The sequence below is a fragment of the Pseudorasbora parva genome, chromosome 22 (assembly GCF_024679245.1).
Source record: "Pseudorasbora parva isolate DD20220531a chromosome 22, ASM2467924v1, whole genome shotgun sequence".
Lineage (NCBI taxonomy): Eukaryota > Metazoa > Chordata > Actinopteri > Cypriniformes > Gobionidae > Pseudorasbora > Pseudorasbora parva.
This window is the reverse complement of record NC_090193.1, coordinates 16,629,409-16,652,448: the sequence shown is the minus strand read 5'-3', so window position 1 is coordinate 16,652,448 and position 23,040 is coordinate 16,629,409. Positions and strand designations below refer to the sequence as shown.

Here is a 23,040-nt window from a genome sequence, read left to right as displayed (position 1 = left end):
AATCATTAAAGATTTCATAGCAAAAAGACAGTATGTACCACGACCTGAAACATTTGGACATTTTGACTAATATACTTGCTTTAAACCATTGATCAAATGACAGAAGGCATGCAGTATAACTGGTATTTTAGCAAAGTAAAATATTTGAACTGCTATTTGGTCATGAAAAACTGGTATTTGGTCATTTTGATAATTTAGAAGGAATTTGCATATTAAATATGATACAGTAGGCTTTAGGGTTAAAATAGAGTCATGACAAATCCACTGAGCTGCTGGGAATTAATATATCTGACTCATCTTTTGGCAGGACTTCGTGCAGGCCATGTCGTGATGGTTTGAGGATAAAACAGAGCTCGGGGTGGGCTAAAATATGATCAGTAACCCTCTCGCGTTGAGCTCCCTCCACTGAGACTATGAGGCAAGCAGTAACCGCCACTCTGTCGGTGTGGGGCGAGAGGCGTTTCGGGTACTCCACCCTCAAGGACTCCAGCGAGTCTCTGCTAGATGAGCGCAAGCTGAGGCCCGGCCTGAAAGAGGACTCTGTCATTGAAGAGAAAGAGCGGGCAGAGAATGAGCAGGAGCAGCTGGAGGCCGTGCTGGGACTTCCATCGTCCCCCGTGGAGGACTGTCCGCAAACGGGCAGCACGGAGCCCTCAGACTCTACGCTGGAGTCCTGCCAGGACCATATGAAGAGTGGTGGGATGGAAGCATCACTTGTGTCTGGCTCTAAGAACGCTGACTTTGCGGGGAGGAAGGGTTCTCTTGGTGCTTTGCCTGTGCAGCGCTGCAGTTCCCTGGGCACCACGGCCCCTCAGTGGGTCCCTGATTCTCAGGCACCAGCATGCATGAAATGTGGATCCAAATTCTCCTTCACCAAAAGACGTCATCACTGCAGAGCATGTGGGAAGGTGAGAGATGCATGCGATTCTGTGACCAAAATGTTATTCGCCTTCAAAACATGAAAAGTCTGTTTGGTTTGCAGGTTTTTTGTGTGGTTTGCTGTGACCTGAGATTCAAGCTGACTCATCTCGGTGGGAAAGAGGGGCGTGTCTGTGTCACCTGTCATTCAACTTTGATTAACCGTGAGTGTCGTGGTGGATTCCCCTACTTATGTACTGTTATTACACATTAATTAAAGTGTTATCATGATGTCATTTCACCAGGGACACTTCGCAAGGACCAAAAGAAGGTTTGGTTTGCAGATAATCTCCTTCCCCAGTCTGAGAGTAGAAGTGCCAACAGCTCTCCCATTTACAGGAGTGTGTCCCACTCACAGAGGGCTGAACTCGCCCAGGCGGTATGATGGGAGATCTTTTACTTTCTTTTCTTTTGTTTTATCCCATACATGTTTTTAAAGTAACTTTTTAAAAACACTTACAATTACCCTACTTAGATTTTTTATTATTATTAATTTTATTCTTAACTCTTTCCCCTGCAAAACTTTAAAAACACTCTTATAATGATCCTGTTGAGATTTTATATTTTATTTAATATTTGTATTTTTGTATGCAAAGTAACTTTAAACACGTTTACACTCTTATTATTAGTGTTCGGTAAATTACTATACAAAGTAATTAATTAATTACTATCTACTAATCACATCTTCAACAGTGTAATTAGATTTCTATACTAGTTATTCTCTCTAAAAAGCATTGCATTACTTAATAATTACTTTATTAATCCCATATCAATCTCGACCAGTTTAACAATACAAGCGTAGACATGAAACTGCTATTTTGATGATTTAAAAAAAATATATATAAAACTGCATAAATTATTCTTGAACTGACCAAAGTATAGAAGGGACAAGGTTAGACTAAAAACATACATTTCAACATTAGTCGTTGATGTTAAATCCTCTGTTTTATATAGAATTGGTCTAGAATCTATAGAGTATTTACTGCATTTGCATCAGAAGTAACTGTAATTAAATAACAGAAAATGTAACGGTAATTCCCTTCTTTACTTTTTCAAGGAAAAAGTTATTAAATTACAGTAAATAATTACTTAGAAATTAGTTAAACCTAACACTGCTTTTAAAGGTTCAGTGCGTAGTATATACGAGGAACTATTGACAGAAATGCAATATCAAATACAGTACATAAGTATGTTTTCAGTGGAGTATAATGACATTACACAATGAACTGTTATTTTTTTTTAAATGACCCTAGAATGAGCAATTTCTATCTCCCCTTACAGTGAATTTGCCATTTTGCGTCATCATGTTTCTACAGTAGCCCCAGACCCATAGAAAATGTTTTTTTCAACGGCTCTGAGTAGCCCTAAACGGACAAACTTCTCTACAGTGCTCTAGCTACTTTCTGCTCTCTCTGATGACTACATTTTTGTCCTGTGTCGCCCCCCGTAGCTTCTCTGGGTGTACTCACACTAGGCGCTCTGAAACGTGCCTGAGCGTGTTTGATCCCCAAAGCCCGGTTCACCCAAAGTTCTTTCGGCTGGATCGGTTCGTTTGGCCGGCTCTGGCCCGCTTGCATGAGTAGTTGGGCTCGAGCGCAGTTCGCATGCAGTGTGAGCGATAACCGCGCCGGAGCACAGAACAGCTGTGTGCTACTGTCATCATTATGATGGCAAACACCAAACTATTACTATTTGGATACACTTTTCGATTAAATCAATTATATTTAGGTTTATAACGGCCCTGGTTCTCACCTTATTGATGAACATGAATTGTAGTTTGTGAGTAAAGCCGCAAATTTCTCCATTAAGGAATCGCGCTCCGGCACGGTACAAGGCAATAGTGCCTAGTGTGAGTACATCCTCTATTTGCTTCAATTCCGAAAGGGAGGGGTGAGCCTTGGGGGGCTGCAATTCACAAACTCACACACTGCACCTTTAAGGGCATAATAGAGAGGATATATATATATATATATATATATATATATATATATATATATATATATATATATATATATATATATATATATATATATATATATATATATATATATATATATATATATATATATATATATATCTTGAAATAAACTTTTAAAGCATTTATTTTTTAAATGTATTTATTTGTCATTACTATTATTGCTGTAGGAAGTGGCTGACCTTAGAGCAGGAGATGAAGTCAGAGGTCTTGGTAGCAACTCCACAAAACCCACTCCACCAAAGGACCTCCCCCCTATTCTGACATCAACAGGGGTCAAAGGAGGTATGGATATGTCCACACATTCACTGCATATTTAAAAAAGACATTCCTGGGAAATGCCTTAAAATAGATTGAATGTAACTCTACAAATAGAGGAAAGAGTACTGAAAAATTATACTCAAGTATTGTAAGCATACTTAAGTACTTTTACTTGTCAAAATATGTAGTTCTAAAGAACCTGTCCTAAATACTACTCAAAGTAGGAGTAAAAAGTAGTCCTTTTAAAAGTACTTAAGAGTAGTGAGTAGTGAGTATTATGCTATGAATGTTATTCCACAATATACCCTGCAAATTAAAAATTTAGCTTACTCCTAATTTATGGATGATTCTCAGTAAGAACAAAAAAAAAAAAACTTAGGTGAGATCACCAACAGACTATTTATTTTTATTTTTGACTGCTAGCATTAAAAATACAGCAATGTAATATTCGAGAAAGCAACCAATATTCTTGTAACATTTATGACAACCATTCTGTAGAAGTTTTCTTGCGGTTAATTAAAAAAGGTTGCAAAGCGTTTTACATTAACAATTTTACGTTAAGTAAATTAACGTAAATTAACGAAGCCCCCACGGGACTTCAGCGCGAGACACAGCTAGCCGGCTAAAACAGGTGAATTTAAACAATGGCTAAGTGGCTAAACGCATCTCGTTGTTGTGTGAGGGACCTGTTCATGTTGGGCAGACATTTTAATTGCATTTTGTGTCTGTTAAGAGGCACAAAGACACCCGTTACGTGCATGCCCCCAAAGCTGCCATTTTAGCTGAGGGGGAGGGGGGGGGGGGGCTCTGGGCATTAACTGTAATAACTCCGCGTTTCAAGCACCAATCTGGTTCATTTTTTTTTCTTTTTTCTACTGTACTCACAAAGATATAACGATTAAGATAAACTTAAAAATTCGCGGGAGTTGTCTTTTAAGGCCGCTATCGAAGCATCCTGGGCCTCCATAACACCTCAGCAGTGCCACAGGCTGATCGCCTACATGCCACGCCGCATTGAAGCAGTCATTTCTGCAAAAGGATTCCCAACCAAGTATTGAGTGCATAACTGAACATCATTATTTGAAGGCTGACTTTTTTTGTATTAAAAACACTTTTCTTTTATTGTTCGGATGAAATATGCAAATTTTTTGAGATAGGAATTTTGGGTTTTCATGAGCTGTATGCCAAAATCTTCAGTATTAAAACAAAACACCTGAAATATTTCAGTTGGTGTGCAATGAATCTAAAATATATGAAAGTTTAATTTTTATCATTACATTATGGAAAATAATGAACTTTTATCACATATGCTAATTTTTTGAGACTTATGAAGATTACATAATGATTTCAGAAGATTACGTCTTGCATGGGTTAAGACATTCAGCATTACAGGCTGACCTCAATATAGTATTGAACCTGATCTCTTTGCAACGTTCCTATAAATACCCATAGCCAGATGCACAAACTCTTTCAAATGTAAACACGAGTTCACAATGGGAATTTGCATTAATCAAGTCAGACTTGTATGGACGAGTGGCCAAATGGCTGAAAGCTACACCCACCATACACCAAGAAAAGATATCAGGGCCGGCCCAAGGCATAAGCGAAGCGGCTGCTTAGGGCCCCCTTGGCCACCGGGGGGCCCCCAAGAGCACTTAAAATGACTTCTTGCTGCAGCTATGTTCCTTTATGTTTGAAATCGCAAAATGGCCTTAAAACAGTTACTAGGCTAAATAAACTACAAATGTTACGGTTTCTAATATGTGCACGGATTGATTCAGACAGCGCTGCACGAGCTCGTGGTGCCATCGGCTGGACTAGCTTGTTCGTCAGGGTTCAAAGTCCATAGTGCGAGAACTCCATGTATTTATCGCTGCAGCCCGGAGACCTGCAGGTGGGAGGAGCTTACGCAGCAAGTGGGTGGAGCTTATGCCGCAAGTAGGAGGGATTTGACAAATGTGCAATTGGGAGGGGCTTATGCCGCGAGTAGGAGGGATTTCACAAACGTGTGTGAAAATCCTTTTCAGTCTATGAGAAATCCCCAAGTCCGAGGACCGCGCTGAATGAGAGAAGCAGGAAGTAGCGACAGTAATGAAATGAAACCATTAAATATCAGGTTCTATATCATGGTTTAATTTCTTACGTCTTTGTTATTATCGTGTGTCCAGACTGGCTTTCGACGTGACTTCATCGTTTACATTGAGTTGTACTGGACAGTAGGCTACCACTCAATGTAAACGATGAAGTCACTTACACCTTTTGCCATACTTAAAGGGATGCTGTTTTAAATTCAAGGCTGTAATAAAGGCCTTACTCAAGCCTATTTCTCAATATTAGCTACACAATCTACAATATCACAATGAGATGCAATTGCACTCAGCGAAGTGAATGTGTAAATGCATGAAAAACAGTTGGCTAATGTAAACTTTTGTTGTTGTTACCATTCATCTTTACTGCATTTTTTTTTTAAATAGCAGACTAATGTTCCTTTGAAGATTACACATATTAAATTGAAATCTCAGGGTGGATAAATTATTTTTTAATGAATAAAATCATGTACAAGTCCCTCATTAATTCTATTATTTTTAGTGTTTTTTATTATTTGCATAAACACTATTGCAGCACATTGGAATTTATCTACATGCAGTAAACACAGCAAAATCCAGGATGTTTCTGAATAAATGCCCTGGAGCTCGCCTCGCTTTCCCTTCCCAGCATAACCTGGTGGAGACACAAGAAGCGCAAAAAGCACTAGGGTTTATGTTGACACTGAACAATTACAAACATTAAGAATAATTTCTCAGCTCTGTAGGTCCATGCCATGCAAGTGAATGGTGTCCAGAACTCCAAGCGATGACATAAGTAAATTAGACTTTATTACCATTTTTAGTATTCCTTTAAAATGCCACACCTAGACTAACAACTAGTTTATTCATCACCAATGTACACAAAATGTACCAAGTGTTCAGCATTTGTACTCAAACTGGCACTCCAAACAAGTGGAGATGGAGTACATTTTCCATAAGAGTTGTTTGTAGTGTGAAGATCTATTTTTCCAACATGCAAGAGGGAAAAATATTTTTAAAATAATTTAAAAAAAAGTAACATAACATTTAACTTTATCAGTATTGTTCTTGTTATGGGTTTTATTTTTTAATGTCAATATTTCATTTCTAGCCATAAGAAGTGTGCCTGATTTTTCAGTTTTTATCCCCCAACTATGTCCCTGAACCTAGAGGAAACCAATGCCGGGCTTGTAGGCAGCATCTCCTTCTTCAAGAACAACTTCAAGCAATATGTTCTTAAGCAACGCTCCTGATAACTGAAAAGATAGCAACAGTTAGCACAGGCCGTTAAAAAAGCACATTATATAACATTATTCAACTACTTGAAGATGAAGCATGATGGAGGGTCATCATCTTTTAACACCTCATCCTTAAAGAAAAATATAAGTGGATTCAAGTTGTAATATTATACACATTTTAAATCATTATTAAAATTGATTATGCATACCTTGCTAATTGTATCTAGTAAAAATTAAGTAATTTAAAATTAGCTGAGCAATATTATAGTTACATAATTAGAAACCCAGCATAGTGTATTTTTGTATTGCCACAGGTTTCAGGGAGAAGTGCAGAGCATTCTTCTTCTGAAATTGGATTAGAATTTAAAAAAAAGATAAAATTATCCATTACTTTTTAATTAATCATTTAATAAATTATTAGCAGTACAATATCAAAATTAATTGAATACAAGGATGCATTAAATTGATCACAAATAACAATAAAGACTAGCCAATACAAAAAATTGAATTAACTACAAAATTACAAACATTACACTGCTTAATACCTCCATAAACACTCCATAATACCTTCTTATGGTCTTCAAAATCCATGATCGAGAGCAAATTGTAGAAATGGATGTTACAGATTTTGTAATTTGTGTGCTACTAAAAAAACTACAGAAATAATTTGGATACACTTTACCCTTATTCTTTTTAAAGACTAAAAACAGTGTACAAACACCATTATATGTACTTTTTCACAACTTATAATGCATTTTTAATAAACTAAAAAAAATTAACAATAAGCTTACCCCTTCAATTTAACGACGATGAACACGTGAAAGTGTTTTCTTCTTTTTTTGTTTTCTGGTGGATCGCAACAAAACTTACCTCACCGCCACCAACCAATAGCTATACACAGGTTACTCAATAAACCAATCAAAATCCTCTGGAAGTTTGTACAGCCCACTTGCGGCTAAAGCTCCACCCACTTGCTGCTGACCCACCTATTTGCAGCTGGCTCCGACCTCCGTTTATACCCAACTCGAAAAATCAGCGCTGAAACGCCCTACTCGTCAGTTGCACGGTAACCTTTTTATGAATGGATTGATTTGAGAATGCGCTTTGGTTTAGTGCAAATATCTTATTTGACATGCTGCATGTTTGGGACGGAGTACAGCATTGCTTCCAGTTTCTACAGAGAAGCATCTCTAAATGCTTGAGTCGCTCAAAATTATCTTTTTTTTTTTTTTTTTTTTTTTTTTTTGGAATGCAAATTCGTTCCTCCCAAATTCGTAAAGAGAATCATTTATATGTTGGTGTCAACGAATATAAGTACTAATGTCATATGCGTGAATTTCCGCCAAAATAAAAGCTCTGCTTAATATTTGAAAGAAATCCACCAACATTTCTTGTTTTAAAAGAAGTCTCTTATGCTCACCAAAGGCTGCATTTATTTGATCAAAACTACAGTGAAAACAGTTATATTGTGAAATATTATTGCAATATAAAATAGCTGATTTCTATGATATATATATATATATATATATATATATATATATATATATATATATATATATATATATATATATATATATATAATGTGTGTGTGTATGATATTCATATTTGATATGAATATGTGATACGTTTCAAGTAAATTGTAATGTGTTGCTGTGATCAAAGCTGAATTTTCAGCATCATTACACCAGTCTTCACTTTCACATGATCCTTCACGGATTATTCTCATGATGATTTGCTCAAGAAACGTCCCCGGGTTACGTATGTAACCTTAGTTCCCTGAGAACAGGGAACGAGACGCTGCGTCAGCTGACGCTATGGGGAACGCCTTCAGCGTGACAGGTGTCTGAAATCGCTATCAAATCACAATCCTACTGACCGTCGGCAGCTGGTGATGTCATCACCGTGCGACCAGGAAGTATAAAAAGGCACCGTGCCAACATGACAGCATCCGCTTCGTCTGAAGGGACTGTGGGCAGGCACACCTTGAAGCATGGCCATGTGACGCAGCGTCTCGTTCCCTGTTCTCAGGGAACTAAGGTTACATACGTAACCGGGGACGTTCCCTTTCGAAAGGGAACTCGCGCTGCGTCAGCTGACGCTATGGGGAACGATATACCCACGCCGCCATGCTGAGGGGAGTGCACGCCCCTTACTGGCAGTGAGAACTGCCTGGACGAGTGTTCGCAGAAAGTCTGAACCACTCCCCATCTAGCCACACAGGCTGCCAGTGACATCATTCCCTACGGTCATAGCCCAAGCTATATGCCTAAGAGAGAACCTAAACAAGTTTTAACTGAGGTTTCCTACTCTCGGCTTGCTCGAGGACCTGGGACCTACTACTTCCGAAGGAAGGAGTCCCTTAAGGGAATGTGGCTAGGGGACCCGAGGGCGCCACCAGCCGTCACTAATTCGGGAAAAACCTTCACCGAATGCCACCAGGGAGGCCTCACCTGGCATCACTTCTGTGGGACACCCCAGCTTGGCCAACCCTGTCTGTCAAAACAGAGCCTCCGGACATCGCTCTTATGAGCATCCAGACTGAGGGACTGCAAACTGGCAATGTCCTCCTCAGACCGGAACTCGGAGACGGGAATCCTGGAGAGCAGTACTCAGCTTAGTGCTTCTTACCCTTGCCATCGAGGGGAGTCTCTTCTGCTCGATCCTAGGATCTACTGAGCACATTTATTACAGGGGTGCTCAGGAGGCCTAAAAAAGGCCTATGGACTGATCTACCCGGGAGGCCCCGAGGGGGGCCTGCCCGTCTGACCAGACTCAAGCGGCCATAAGCTCGCAGACGACCCTCAATGAGGGGAGCTCTTAAGCCAGCTTGGTAGGTAACCCATGCTGTAGGCTAGCCAGTGCCTGTCCTGAAGGGACTGTGCAGCAGAAACGGAGTCTCGTTGTGCTAGGGCATGAGCCCGCCCTTGAGTTATACCGGCGCAGGCCGGGACCCACCGGCGGGCAGCCGCTAGCTGTCAGCCCAAAGCCAGTTATACGTTCCTGTTCCAAAGAACCGTTTCCCCTTCAGGGAGGCCATGAGGCGCCTCCACCCAGCACCGTTAGTGTTAGCTGTTTGCTGTTAGCTGTTAAAAGCCGCAGGAAGGTGGCTTTACTGGTTCCTCAGGGGGCTCATGAGGCTATAACGCCAGAAGCCACCCACGCTAATGGCTAGCGTGTCACCGAGACCTTGGTCCGGGAATCCTCTCCCAAAAAGGCCCAAAGTGGCCTGACAGCATAATACACTGGCCTAATGAGCGTCCCAGCTCGGGGCTCACCCTCAGGCGGCCTGCAGGCAGGTGGCTTTACTGGTTCCTCAGGGGGCTCATGAGGCTATAGCGCCAGAAGCCACCCATGCTAATAGCTAGCTTGTCACCGAGACCTGGTCCGGGAATCCCTCCCAAAAAGGCCCAAAGAGGCCGGACAGCATAATACACTGGCCTACCGAGCGTCCCAGCTCGGGGGCTCACCCTCAGGCGACCTAGAGCGGCCTACTTCCTGCCAGCCAACGTGCAAACTGTTGGGAGCTGTTGTGTTCCCGGGGCTCGCCTCCAGGGAAGCCTGTTTAATGCCTACGTACAGTCCGGTCTTTTTAGGGCGGCCCGGAGAGGCCTATTGCCGAATGGCAGTTCCCTATTAGATTGGTGACATACGGTGCTAATCCGATGGCAAATCCCACCGGAAACCCCGCAGGGCCGGGAAACGACCATAGGACGGCCTGAAGCGGCCCGTCCCTGATAGCAGACTATGCTAGCCGCCTGGCTAGCACCCGCACACTGTTGCAAGACCTGGGAACCGGGGCTCACCCTACAGGAGGCCTCAAGCGGCCTAGATCCTGTCAACCAATGGTCGGAACCCTAGGTCACCCCCTCAGGGGACGCCATGTGAGGCGTGCTGAAACTCAGCGAGCCCTTAAAGTCGGGCTGACAGTGGCTGTCTGCTGGCTGATGAGGACTGGGTATCCAGTCACTACCTGGGGACTCATCCCCAGGGAGGCTGTTAGGGGCCTACTTATGACGAGGTTTCTACTGCAGCCGACATCGTTGGGGAGAACCCTCCCCGCTCACATGGGCCACGATGTCGGAACTCACCTGCAGGGAGGCCTACTGAGGCCTACCACCTGACCCAGAGTTAACTGCCCGGACTGCCTCGGCTGGCGTGTCCCGCCAGCCAGCCTTCTATAGTCGGTCCGCCCCAGCGGCCCATAGCAGCCTTCTGCGACGGCGCAGTCTCTCAGGCAGCGCCTACCAGCGTGGACCTAAAACACAATGCCCACAGCAGTGCACTCAGCATAAAACGCCTTGAACCCTCTAAAGCGAGGGGAGTACAACTTACGCCACCTGCCTCCAGGGCGGCCGTCTGATCGTCCAGCGGTCCGCCGTCCGCGCAAGGGCATCAGCCGTGACAGTGTTTCGACTCCAGGGGAGCATCCTACCAACCGATGCTTTCAGATGGTTGCGAAGTACAGCTCGACCCGAGCCTAAAAGGTGAAGCAGAAGACACAGAGCAAAAAGTGAAAGATATTGAACACACACATCCGGCCATTTCCTGAACCAAGCCGGGGGGCCGCCCAGAAGTGGCGGCCGCACTAGCTCTGGGGGGCGGGGTTAGCAAAACCAGTCTGACTGCGCACCGCGAAGAGACGCCTACCCCGTCCCCACGACCACTGGCTGAGTCGCGATTCATTCTGCTATACACCTTTTTGCATTAATAACAACCCCCAAATGCAGAAGGGGGGTGGGCATTGGCCGGACGACCCTACTACGGGGAGGCCGGGTAGGGATACAAAGCTCCTGCGGGGATACTGACAGGAGCCCGGGGCAACTGCCAGGGCGATATGCCACCGCGAGACGCCACCGTCCTCCCATCAACAGCCTAGGCCAACCTGATGCACTAGCATCGGTCTGATAATCCCACAACAATGGCCCTAAAAAGGACTGGGACAGACCTTACTGCAGTTCATGCGCTAGCCTAACCTCACAAATTCATCTAGGTATTTCACTAGCAGAGGTGCCAACGCTACCCAGAGGTGGCTACGGCTAAAAACGTTCGCCAGGAGAACATACGTTAGTTTATATCGCCGCTACATGCCCGCGGCATGTGCGGAGGCCTCAACTGCTCATATTACACATATCCAGAAGAGAAAACAGCCTTTTAAACTACTGTTGCTACACTAGCAAACATACAGCCTACATAAACACTCTGTGTTTATCACAAACATCGTTCTAGCCACCTTTACCGGGGAACTACAGGCCCACTTCTCCAACTGTTACACTTTTCTTCATCTTTTGTAGACAAAATATCCCTCAGGGAAGCATAGAGTCCAAACATACGGCAAAAAAGAAGAATGTTTGCCCTAAAAGGGGACTCACCCGCTGTTTTCAGTGCCTCATCGCTTCATGTAACATGCATGCTTCGGCGCACTAACCTGAGGGCGGGGCGCTTTATTCTCACATGTAAGGCCGAGGAGGTGGCCGCGAAATCCCGCTTTTCCCAGAGACGATGCACTGTGTGCGGGCAGAGCACACACCGGCCTGGCAGGCTTTCGTCAGAGTCTCACCTCCGCTCATCATCAGCCCGCGCGGCCTGGTGTAAAGCACGCCCGGGGAGAAAAAAGAAAAACAACAGAACAACAAAGGAGGGGACACAACATCACTTCCGCGCCCTCGGGGGCGGAGACTCACCACCTCGCTTTGGGCGCTGGAAGCGGATCTTCTCCCCGATGTCCCTCCTCCTGTTGCGGGTGTCCCGCCTCTTCCACGTCCTACTCCTCCACGGAGGGGGCGCACGAGAGGCCACGTATCTGCGTTGGCCCATTTATTTATATATATATATTTTTTGATGATCCTCGGATCTTGATGGGCCAGGGACACCCTCCTGCCTGGGCGCCGCCCCAGACCTCAGCGGAATACACGTTCTATACGCCGCTGAGCGCGCCCTCGCCTCTCTGAACTTTCCCACCACCGCCTCGACGGAGGTGCCGAAAAAGCCCAGAGGGCGAGACCGGGGCATCGAGGAGAAAAGCCTTTTCTTTCACCCCGATGCCCACCAAGTTTATCCACCGATGCCTCTCCGTGGCGACCCTAGCCGCCATCGACCGTCCGATGGCGACTGCTATGTTGTTTGGCCGCCCGGAGAGAGAGATCCGTGGTGCGCCACTCAGCCATCGCATCAGGGGGTAGGCCAACTGGAAAAGCACGGGCTGACGAAGAGGAGGAGTCTCCATCCGACTCCTCCTCCGTCCGCCTGCTCTCGCGACCTGGCTGATCGTCCGCGAGCACTGTGTTCCCCAGACGATGAGCCAGATCCATCTGGGAGCCCCAGGACAAACGGCGCCGCTCAGCCTCGGCATGAGCGGGACCGCTCCCAAATGCTGGCTCTTCTTCCCTCGAGAAGAAGGCCAAGCGAGAGCGGAGCGTCCTCAGTCGGAAAAACGCTCGCAGTTTGCGCAGGAAGCCCCCTCGAGAACCTCCCGCGCGTGCTCTTCCCCCAGGCAGAGCACACAAAGGGTGTGCGTGTCCCCAGGCGTGAGAAACCTGAGACACGGATCAGCGCACTTCCTGTACGCTCCCTTCACTTTGCGTGTGCACTTCATTCCACTTAAGAAAGACTTTCTAGCGAACCAGACAAAACAGTCCCTGAAGACGAAAGGATGTTGTCATGTTGGCACGGTGCCTTTTTATACTTCCTGGTCGCACGGTGATGACATCACCAGCTGCCGACGGTCAGTAGGATTGTGATTTGATAGCGATTTCAGACACCTGTCACGCTGAAGGCGTTCCCCATAGCGTCAGCTGACGCAGCGCGAGTTCCCTTTCGAAAGGGAACATTTATTTTTTATTGTCATGTTGAAAACAGTTGTGTAAACGTCTTTTTTATGATTCTTTGAAAGCTTTCTATTTTAGATAAATGCTGTTCTATTGAACTTTCTATTCATCAAAAAATCCTGGGCTAAAGAATTGTGAGCATATTTATCATGAGACTTCTTTAAAAAATATATATATATATATATTTAAATCCTACATATCCCAGTCTGAACCGTACTGTAAGACTTTGAATATTAAAGTGCAAATGAACACCTAAGCACTCTTGTGGGTTTGCTACTTTTACAATTAAAAACTGTATAAGGGTAAAAACATGACAGACAGACATGATGTAAGCAACACAGCTACAACTAATAAAATTGATAATGGGTGTGCGATTATTATCAAGAATTGACAATAGTCAATCGGTACCAAGGGGCCCCCAAATAAAATTCTGCTTAGGGCCCCATGAAGGCTTGGGCCGGCTCTGAAAGATATCTCTAAACTCTTAAAACATTTATGATGTTCTAGTTTACTTCTGTGGAGTTGAGATATTTTGTCGCACTGAGACATTTCAAATGATATCAAACACATACAATACTTTATCGTGAGGATTGACCTTGTAACAAAGCGATTTCAGGTGCATTTCAGGTGATCTCAATATGAGGGGGAGCAGGAGTTTGGGGTAGGTTTCATGTGAAAGGAAAGGCATGTAAATTAGAGTCATTCGTAGATGGTTCACTCAGTTTGATGTCGTCTCGGATGGGGACACTAACTGTATGAATGAGTTCAGATGCTAATTTCCTTTGTTTTCTCAGAGTCATTGTTCCTTGATTAGACATTTCTGCATCTGCTAGTTTTTTCCATCCTTACAATGCAAAACATGAAAGAAGTTACTCATGAGACTCGACGCCTGACAGCCAGTTGTCTGTGTGTGTGTGCTCAGAAAACGATCCATTAGAACTTTAAACTAATATAGCTTTAAAACTCATTGAAATGTTAAACTTTAATGATGAAAGAAGAACTATGCTATCCGTGAGAGTGATCGCGATATAGATGATAATCAAAATCAAGCAGATGTCTTGTTAGGCTGTGTGGAGAGGGAGCAGCACGCAGCTGCTCATTTCCATTGAAAGGGGTGGTTGATTATGATTAGTAAGTGTATACGGTTGCTGTTTGAGCATAAACAACATCTACAAAGTTACAACGCTCTAAGTTCAATGCAAAGGGAGATACTTTCTTTCACAATTTGCTTTTTAAGAACTACAACAAACAGCTAGTTGGGACTACACAAGCTTACTCCCGGGTTAGTGAATGAATGAGTCATTTATATAGCACTTTCAGCTTACTAGTGAAATTTTTTTGCACTTACAGTACTCTCACTCATAACAGGGGTCTCTCCTCAACCACCACCAGTGTGCAGCATCCACTTGGATGGTGCAACGGCAGCCACAGTACACTGCCGCCAGTGTGCTCACCAGTGATAGGTGGAGAGGAGAAAGAATGATAGCCAATTCAGAATTTAGGAGGCCATGATTGGTAAGGGCCAATAGAGGGAATTTGGCAGGGTAGTTACACCCCTACTCAAGTGCCATGGGATTTTTAATGACTAAAGAGAGTCAGGACCTTGGTTTAACATTTCATCCGAAGGATGGTATATGTTACAGTACAGTCCCTGACAAAAGTCTTGTCGCTTTTGTACAAATTGACCTAAAGTGCCGCTGAAATATATTTCTAATCAAGATTTTTTTTACAAGTAATGGCTCATTTTAATCCCACCAGCTTTTGTGATAATGTTTCAGTGAAAAACTAAACTTTCAAAAAGTATTCTAATATTCACAGCTTGGTAAAGCCCATTGAGTCAATTTTTGCAAAAACATAAGTGTTGTCACCTTGTCATATGAGCTTCACCTGTGACTAATAATGGATCAATTAGGTCTCAAGTGTGTATAAAAAGAACCCTAGTACGCTAGACCTTCACATCAACTGCAACTAGACCTCTGCAAACATGCCTAAGATTCACCCTGAGACTAAAGTTTTGATTATCATGAGGCTGAAGACCAGATCCACTGCTGATGTGGCAGACACCTTCAATGTGTCTCAGCGTCAGTATACAGAGGATAAAAAAAAGATTTGAAGAGACTGGAGACGTTTTTGACAAGCCCAGGTCAGGCAGACCCCGCAAGACAACTGCTCGAGAGGACCGTTTGTTGGCTCGAAAATCCAAGGCCAGCCCATTTTCCACTGCAGCAGAGCTCCACGAGACCTGGTCACCTGAAGACCCTGTGTCAACCAGAACAGTTTGTCAGATTCTGTCTCCATGGTCGAATCAGTGCCCAGAAGCCAGCACTAAACAAAAGACAATTGAAAAACCGTGTGGCATTTGCCAAGGCCCACAGCCTGCTAAAAGGATGGACGCAGGAAAAGTGGCAGAAGGTGGATTTTTCAGATTAATCTTCTGTTGAATTACACCACAGTCACCGCAAATATTGCAGGAGACCTACTGGAGCCAGAATGGATCCGAGATTCACCCAGAAAACAGTGAAGTTTGGTGGCGGAAAAATCATGGTCTGGGGTTACATCCAGTATGGGGGTGTGCGAGAGATCTGCAGGGTGGAAGGCAACATCAATAGTCTAAAATACCAAGAAATCTTAGCTACCTCTTATATTCCCAACCATAAAAGAGGCCAAATTCTGCAGCAGGACGGTGCTCCATCGCATACTTCCATCTCCACATCAAAGTTCCTCAAGGCGAAGAAGATCAAGATGCTCCAGGATTGGCCAGCCCAGTCACCAGACATGAACATCATTGAGCATATGTGGGGTAGGATGAAAGAGGACGCATGGAAGACGAAACCAAAGAATATTGATGAACTCTGGGAGGCATGCAAGACTGCTTTCTTAGCTATTCCTGATGACTTCATCAATAAATTGTATGAATCCTTGCCAAACCGCATGGATGCAGTCCTTCAAGCTCATGGAAGTCATACAAGATATTAAATTTGGATCTCACAGCACCACAACTTAATTTGCTGACATATTTTTGTATTTGCAGTAAATTTGTTCAATTTCTGTATAGGTGACAACTTTTGTCTTGCCAAAATTTGACCTTTCTGTCTTGATTAAATGATAAATATTTTTTCTATGAAAATTATTTATTTCAGTGCATTAAACATCATTTGGCAGGGTTTTAGCTTTTCATATGAGCTATTTCTAACACCAATTAATTAATTAAAAGTCAGGTTAATATCAGGTATTTCTAGAAAATAGATAAGCGACAAGACTTTTGTCAGGGACTGTATAGTGTCCCCATCACTATACTGGGGTGTTAGGATCCACTCAGACCATAGGATGAGCGCCCCCTGCTGGCCTCACTAGTGACATCACTAACCCTAAAATTGACATAAATCCTGCCCCCTAGGAACACACAACAAAAGGTTGTGAGGCCATGTTGGGCTGCGTTAGAGAAAAGGAAGAGTTATGTAGTAGAGTGTTGTTGCCATGCCATCGAAACGCTGTATTTTTCACCCCGATTGCGTGTCCTCTTTGTTCGGCCTTCCTAGGGACGCTGAACTGACACCGTGTCTACAACAGACAATACAACCCATTATAATCAGAGATGTTGCTGTCTACACTGGATGTGGCCTGACGCAAATCTTTGACAGTAAACTGATATCTCGTTCTATTTATGAAGTACTGACACAATGGACAAATGCTTTGTAACAGACGGTTTGTCACGTCCAGTTTGTACAGCCTTTAGCTGTTGTTTCGCGAGCAAAAACTTCTTTTAAATCCATTCAGCGAAATTTGAAAGTTGGTGTTAGTTGGCGTTATGTGATCAGTGTCCATTATTCTTTGATTAGAGCTTTTATAGAGTTCACCCACATGCCTGTTTGGCTACAGACATGCTAAACGTTGTTCTGTGTAAACATGGTTCTTTCCTGTAGTAAAGAGCACATTTAGTCTTTGTAATGTGCTCTTAGTTCTGGCAACAGATATTTGGCTACACTCATTCTATAAAGACAAAACTAACAGTGCTCTACAGCCAGTGGAGGTCACTATAGAACCAGCAGTCTGTAATCCAAATAATACCTTTAAGCATTTATAAATAATACCATTCTGAAATGCCTTGTAACAGCTGTTCTTGCACAGGGTCTGCTAAAATTCTCTGTGTCTGATTTAGGCTCAAATTGATAAAGCAATATTGACGGCATTGTTAACAGTACATTTGCGCACATGCAACTAACCATAATGGTAAGGGGAATGTGTTCCGGACAAATTTCAGTTAGCAAATCACAACACACTAGGCCAGCAAACCAATCCATTGCGTCCATTGCGTATTTCTGAGGGAGGGGCTTCATAGAACCACGAAATTATGTGAAAAATAATTACAAAGCATGAACACATGTTAGACTGCACTCCATAAACAATCAAGCCTTTGAAAAAAGCTGATCAACCACCCCTTTATAGGCACATGCCCGAAAACAGCCAGTTCTTGACTGTAGTCAGAAATAGCTATTTATATAACGTGGATTTTCAACACAGGTAGTCTTTAAAGTCCCAGTGAACCGAAAGTAGCAAGTGAAACTGAATATTGAATAGAGTGCAGTGGTGGTTACGCATTTTAAAACCCAAGCCGTCAAACTGCCGTCATCTGAGAAGGAACGCTAGCCTGACGTGGTCATACTCAATTCTAGTCAGAATATGAGTCTGAAACTGCTCCATTGGGCTGTGATGGATAGACCTACAACCAATCAGAGCAAGGAAGCAACGTCAACAGAGCTCAACTGCACTGTGTTGCCAAGTCTGCATTTTTTTTTTCACGGGTTGTTTTCTATGTCCGCGGGTTGAAGCGACTATTATGTGATATAGACCTATGAGTGCGAATTTTAGCAGGCAACCTTGCCAAAATAACACACATTTTACCCCCCAAACACTTTTTTTTTTCCGGAGAGCCCCCCCGAGAAGCTATTGTTAGGGCTTGTAGTTGGCGGGTTTTGTTGTATAAACTTGGCAACCCTGTCTGCACGTGCGCTGAAAAAACGATCTTTGCCGGTGTTGTAAAAAAATAAAAGAATTTAATGATACACAGAGTACTTACCCAACATGATCATCATTTTTGAGAGAAATTGTGAAGGGGAATGCATATACAAACAAGCTTTCTGTTTAAGATTTAACAAATATAATCCAAGCCCCTTTGATGACGTGCATGATTACGTTACTGTTTATCATCTGTCCGTCATCGTCTAAAGCCCGCCCTGATGATTTCATTGGTCCGAACAGTTTCTGTTTGGGGATAATTACTTCTCTATGGAGCAAGGCCAGACCGAACCGCCCGACCTAAATAAATTGTGGGCGGGGCTAAGTTCGGCTGGCATCCAGGCTAAAGGAACGCCATTCCAGACCGGAAGTTACTTTAAAGATTTTGATTAAATATTACAGCAACAAGCAATTTTTTTTCTTCTGTGTATTAACTTGCACGGATTAATTGTTCACCCTAAGACCTTTAAAGGTAGGGTAGGACCGACTGATCTAAAACACTTTTGTCCAAATTTGTTTAAACTTTCTTCATATGTCAATACATAATTAAAATGTAAGTACTCTGAAAAGGAGAGTATAAAAACCGAGTGACTCTAGACTTTTTAATCTGCAATAAATTCTGCTCATTATTTTCGTTCGGGACGAAACAAATGATTGGCTTGGGCGACTGTTACTCTCTCTCGCTACCATGGCGACCACCGCTTTCGCTACAGGATCTCCCCACATGCGCGCGCTCGTTTGATTTGAGCAGTTCAAGAGGCAAGAAACCAAGGCAAAATAATGGCAGAGAAAGAGCATTCAAACTTCACAGTGCAGGGTTTTACAGTCAGCGAAGGCAAACAATGCAAAAAAGGAAGACAGTACGAGAAAAGGCAATGCACAGAAAGTCTTTGGATAAATAAAGAAATCAAACTCATTGCTGGCTGTATTTCTGCTGGACAGGTAATCTTTCATTTTGATTATACATTTTTTTGGTTTATGTTTCCATGAAGCATGTATCAAGAGCACATGAAGGTGTCTAATATAGCTAACATAACATTACTTAGCATAAAGTTACAATATTATACACTTAGCCATTAGTAGAGATGATAAATACTCAATATGCTTAGCTCAAGTTGATCGCTGTTGTGTTGAATTTCGCAAAATTAACTTTAGATAACAAAATGCATGTGTAAAAGCTAGTACACCGCATCCAGGAACTTTTTTTAGAGCTAAATTAGCTTTAGCTACTACTAATCAACAATGCTTTCATCATGGAAACTCTTACATGCAAAACACTGTATATGTTATGAATCTTACACGAAATTCATCTTCATCACAGTATAACTGATGTTATTGAAAAAACATGATGCTACCCGTTTTTAGCTTTGCCTTATAAATATAACTAGCTTGTTGCCAAAACAAACAAAAATATCTTTTAAACTTTACCAGTACCGGTATTCTAGCTTGATAGTGAGTACTAAAAGACATCTTATTTGTTTATATTCATACTGATAAAGTTCGATTTTTTTTATTACATGTGATTGTGACATGATGTCACTACATGCACACTGCTCGTCTGAGGTAAATAAAGCGTCTTCCAGCTGATAGGCCGGTGTAGCGCATTCATGTGTTTTTGGGGGCGTGGCTTTGGAAAGAGCCCAGAAGGGAGAAGGTGGAGTGAATGGAAATAATGAGCTGTCTTTAAAACAGTCGCGAGAGGTCTACAGACACTCAATTTTTATACTTTCTTTTTCAGAGTACTTACATTTTAATTAAATAAAGAAAGTTTAAACAAGCTTGGAAAAAAACGTTTTTTAACCAATTCCTACCTTTCCTACCTTTAATGTCTGCTAACAAAGTAAATAGGGTAAATTTTGCTTTCATGCGGACTTTAAAGGGTTAATTTCCCCCAAAAGCATTTTCCAAACCCTCATTAAGTTCTTCTGTGCAACAAAAAGATTATATAATAAATGCATACAGTGGGGCACAAAAGCACCATAAAATCACCATAAGTGTCCATTTATTGTGGGATTGACATGAGAGTGAGAACTTAATGACAGAAATCACATTTGAATGAACTATTTCTTTAAGACAGGGGAGACGTTATTGGTACTTCTAAAGTATTTCATTGAACGTTTGTGAGTGATTTTGAGTTTTTGGAGATGCTTGTGTTTTCCCTGCAGACTATACTCTGGAGGAGAAGAGAACAGAGTCATCACTCTTAGAGGAGTTGGAGAGAGGTCTTGCAGAACCTCTCGTCTTTGTGCTCAACGCCAACCTGCTAGCCGTGGTGAAGATTGTCAGCTGTACGTTCCTAATGGTTCACTCCACACTTGATGGATTTATGATTTTGATGATTTGACATGTGGAACCTGTGCGAATCGGTATGGTATATTATAATCGTCATTGAAGCTGTTCTAGTCTGTGTAGTCATTCGTTTCTAAACGTGTGTGTGTGTGTGCATGTGCGTCTGTTCTCAGGATGTGTGTGCATGTTCTGTACATCTGATAACAAGATGCTGGTGTATCATGTGGATCGCTGTGGTGTTTTTTTGTTCCTGTAGATGTGAATCGGCGGTGCTGGTGTGTTATGTCGAAGGGTATGCATGCTGTTGGACAGCCAGAGGTGGTCATTTTACTGCAGTGTTTGCCTGAGGAGAAGAGATTCCCAACGGATATTTTCAATCATTTCATTCAGATCTACTGGGATGCCCAGACAGGTGACGCTTGTATCAGATGTTCAGATGTTACTCACCCATAAAACTAAGATCAAACAGCAGCAATGACTTAGTAAATCTTGATTTTGCTGTTTCTCCAAGCAGCAGGAAAGCTTCTGAATCACCTAAGTCACTCTTTGGTATCCCGGGGGTTTCTGGGTAATAATGAGCATGCAGGCTTTCTTTACGTGCGTCCGACATTCCAGTCTCTGGAGGGCCTGCCGTTACCTGTGCCTCCATTCCTGTTCGGACTCCTCATGCTCCGGGCAGAGGCTCCATGGGCCAAAGCCTTTCCACTGAGACTCATGCTGCGTTTAGGAGCGGAGTACAGATGTAAGAAAACACAAAATAAAATACATATATACACTGGCGTTCAAAAATTTGGGGTGGGCAATATTTATTTTTAAAGAAGTCTAACTAAGACCTTTTATTTTATTTTTTTTATTTGATAGAAAATATTATTACAATTTAACAATTTTTTAAAGAATTTAATACTTTTATTCAGGAAAGATGTATTTAATTGATAAAATGTGAAAATAAAAACAATTTATAATGTTACCAAATAAAACTTTCTATTCATCACAGACTCCAACAAAATATGTAAAAAATATTAAACTGATAATAGAGATAATAATCATAAATGTTTATTATCCACCAAATCAACATATTAGAATTAATTCTGAAGGATCATGTGACACTGAAGACTGGAGTAATGATGCTGAAAATTCACAGGAATGCATCACACAAATAAATTACATTACTTTATGTAAGATTTATTTTATATAGTAATGATTTTGCAATATTAATGTTTTTACTGTGTTTTGGATCAAATAAATGCAGCCTTGATGAACATATTGATACTTTAATAAGAAAACATTTTTTTTTAAATCCTAACGACCCCAAACGTTTTAATTGGTGGTACACTATGATATGATTTGGGTTTGCTTATTTAACATGCTATTTAGAGTGGATAATATGCAGATTGAGTAGCAGCCTAAGTCTCTACAATCTTAAAATCATTCATAATCTCTGTATGCATCATTTTAATGACCCCTGACCTCAGGAAGTACACTAATTGAGTCGTTTGTTTGTTCTGCTGCCCTGTAGTCTATCCCTGTCCCTTGTTCAGTGTACGCTTCAGAGAACCTCTTTTCGGACCTGTCAACAACAGTATTATGAGACTCTTAGTGGTGAGTGGTGAGACTTGATGATCTGTTTCATGTACTAAACTGTCATACAGCTTCTTATTTAGTTTATGTGATGTCTTCTAATTAACGTTTTATTCTGATTTGACTCTCAAAGGATTTCCGTTTTTACCGCTACACGCTGCCGACGGTGCCGGGGCTTGTGGTTGATTTAGAGGCAAGAAGCACCTGTATAAGAATCCCGAAAACGCGTCATCCAGAGGTACCATATCCATGAATTGGTCAAAATAGAAAATGCATTAGGAGGTATCTAGGGCTGACTAGGGCTGGCCCTAGCTAAGGATTTTTCTAGTCGTCATCCACTGAAGCCATAAGCCGAATATAAATTGAATTACTTAAATACTGTATATACTGGGGGCAGAATATACCTATACCCTATTCCACGCTCAAGGGCACACTTAAAAGCTTGCCGCAAAGCACCTGCAACAGTAATGACTATGAATATGTCAGAAAAATAAAGAACGGAGACATTTTAACTATTTTAATGATCAGAGCGCATGGTTTGAAGCGCTTGGTGCAGGTACACTTGGTGCAGGTCTGAATCCACTTTTGCAATTTTAACAATGGAAAAAATGGTCTGTGCACCAGGTACATGGTCCAAATGGTTTGTGCCTAGTCTCTTTTAAAGAGTCATGGGTGTGTTTTGGGTGTAACGTGCAATAAACCAATCAGAGTCTCATCTCCCATTCCCTTTAAAAGCCAGCTGCGTACCATGGCGGATTCGCTATTATTTGACGGAATTTGCGAACGGAAAAACTGAACACTTCTCCAGAGAGGAAACCTTTTATTTTTAATATTTAAAAGTGTTTGTGTGCTGCTGCCCATACTAATAAGCAGAG

The 23,040-nt window shown here is 42.3% G+C and overlaps 1 protein-coding gene across 2 annotated transcripts in view; it reads left to right on the top strand.

Annotated features, from left to right (window-relative positions):
* Nucleotides 1-23,040, top strand: part of zfyve9b (zinc finger, FYVE domain containing 9b) — a 42,730-nt gene that overhangs the window by 1,947 nt on the left and 17,743 nt on the right. Inside the window, exons 2-10 of one of the 2 annotated variants that reach the window (XM_067430845.1) lie at nucleotides 308-908; nucleotides 983-1,082; nucleotides 1,164-1,297; nucleotides 3,064-3,178; nucleotides 20,464-20,586; nucleotides 20,844-20,999; nucleotides 21,099-21,329; nucleotides 22,104-22,186; nucleotides 22,299-22,403. In XM_067430845.1, the coding sequence (XP_067286946.1) occupies nucleotides 414-908; nucleotides 983-1,082; nucleotides 1,164-1,297; nucleotides 3,064-3,178; nucleotides 20,464-20,586; nucleotides 20,844-20,999; nucleotides 21,099-21,329; nucleotides 22,104-22,186; nucleotides 22,299-22,403 (1,542 nt within the window). In that variant the 5' untranslated portion in view covers nucleotides 308-413. The remainder of the gene's footprint in view (nucleotides 1-307; nucleotides 909-982; nucleotides 1,083-1,163; nucleotides 1,298-3,063; nucleotides 3,179-20,463; nucleotides 20,587-20,843; nucleotides 21,000-21,098; nucleotides 21,330-22,103; nucleotides 22,187-22,298; nucleotides 22,404-23,040) is intronic. The other variant, XM_067430846.1, reaches the window with a different exon arrangement.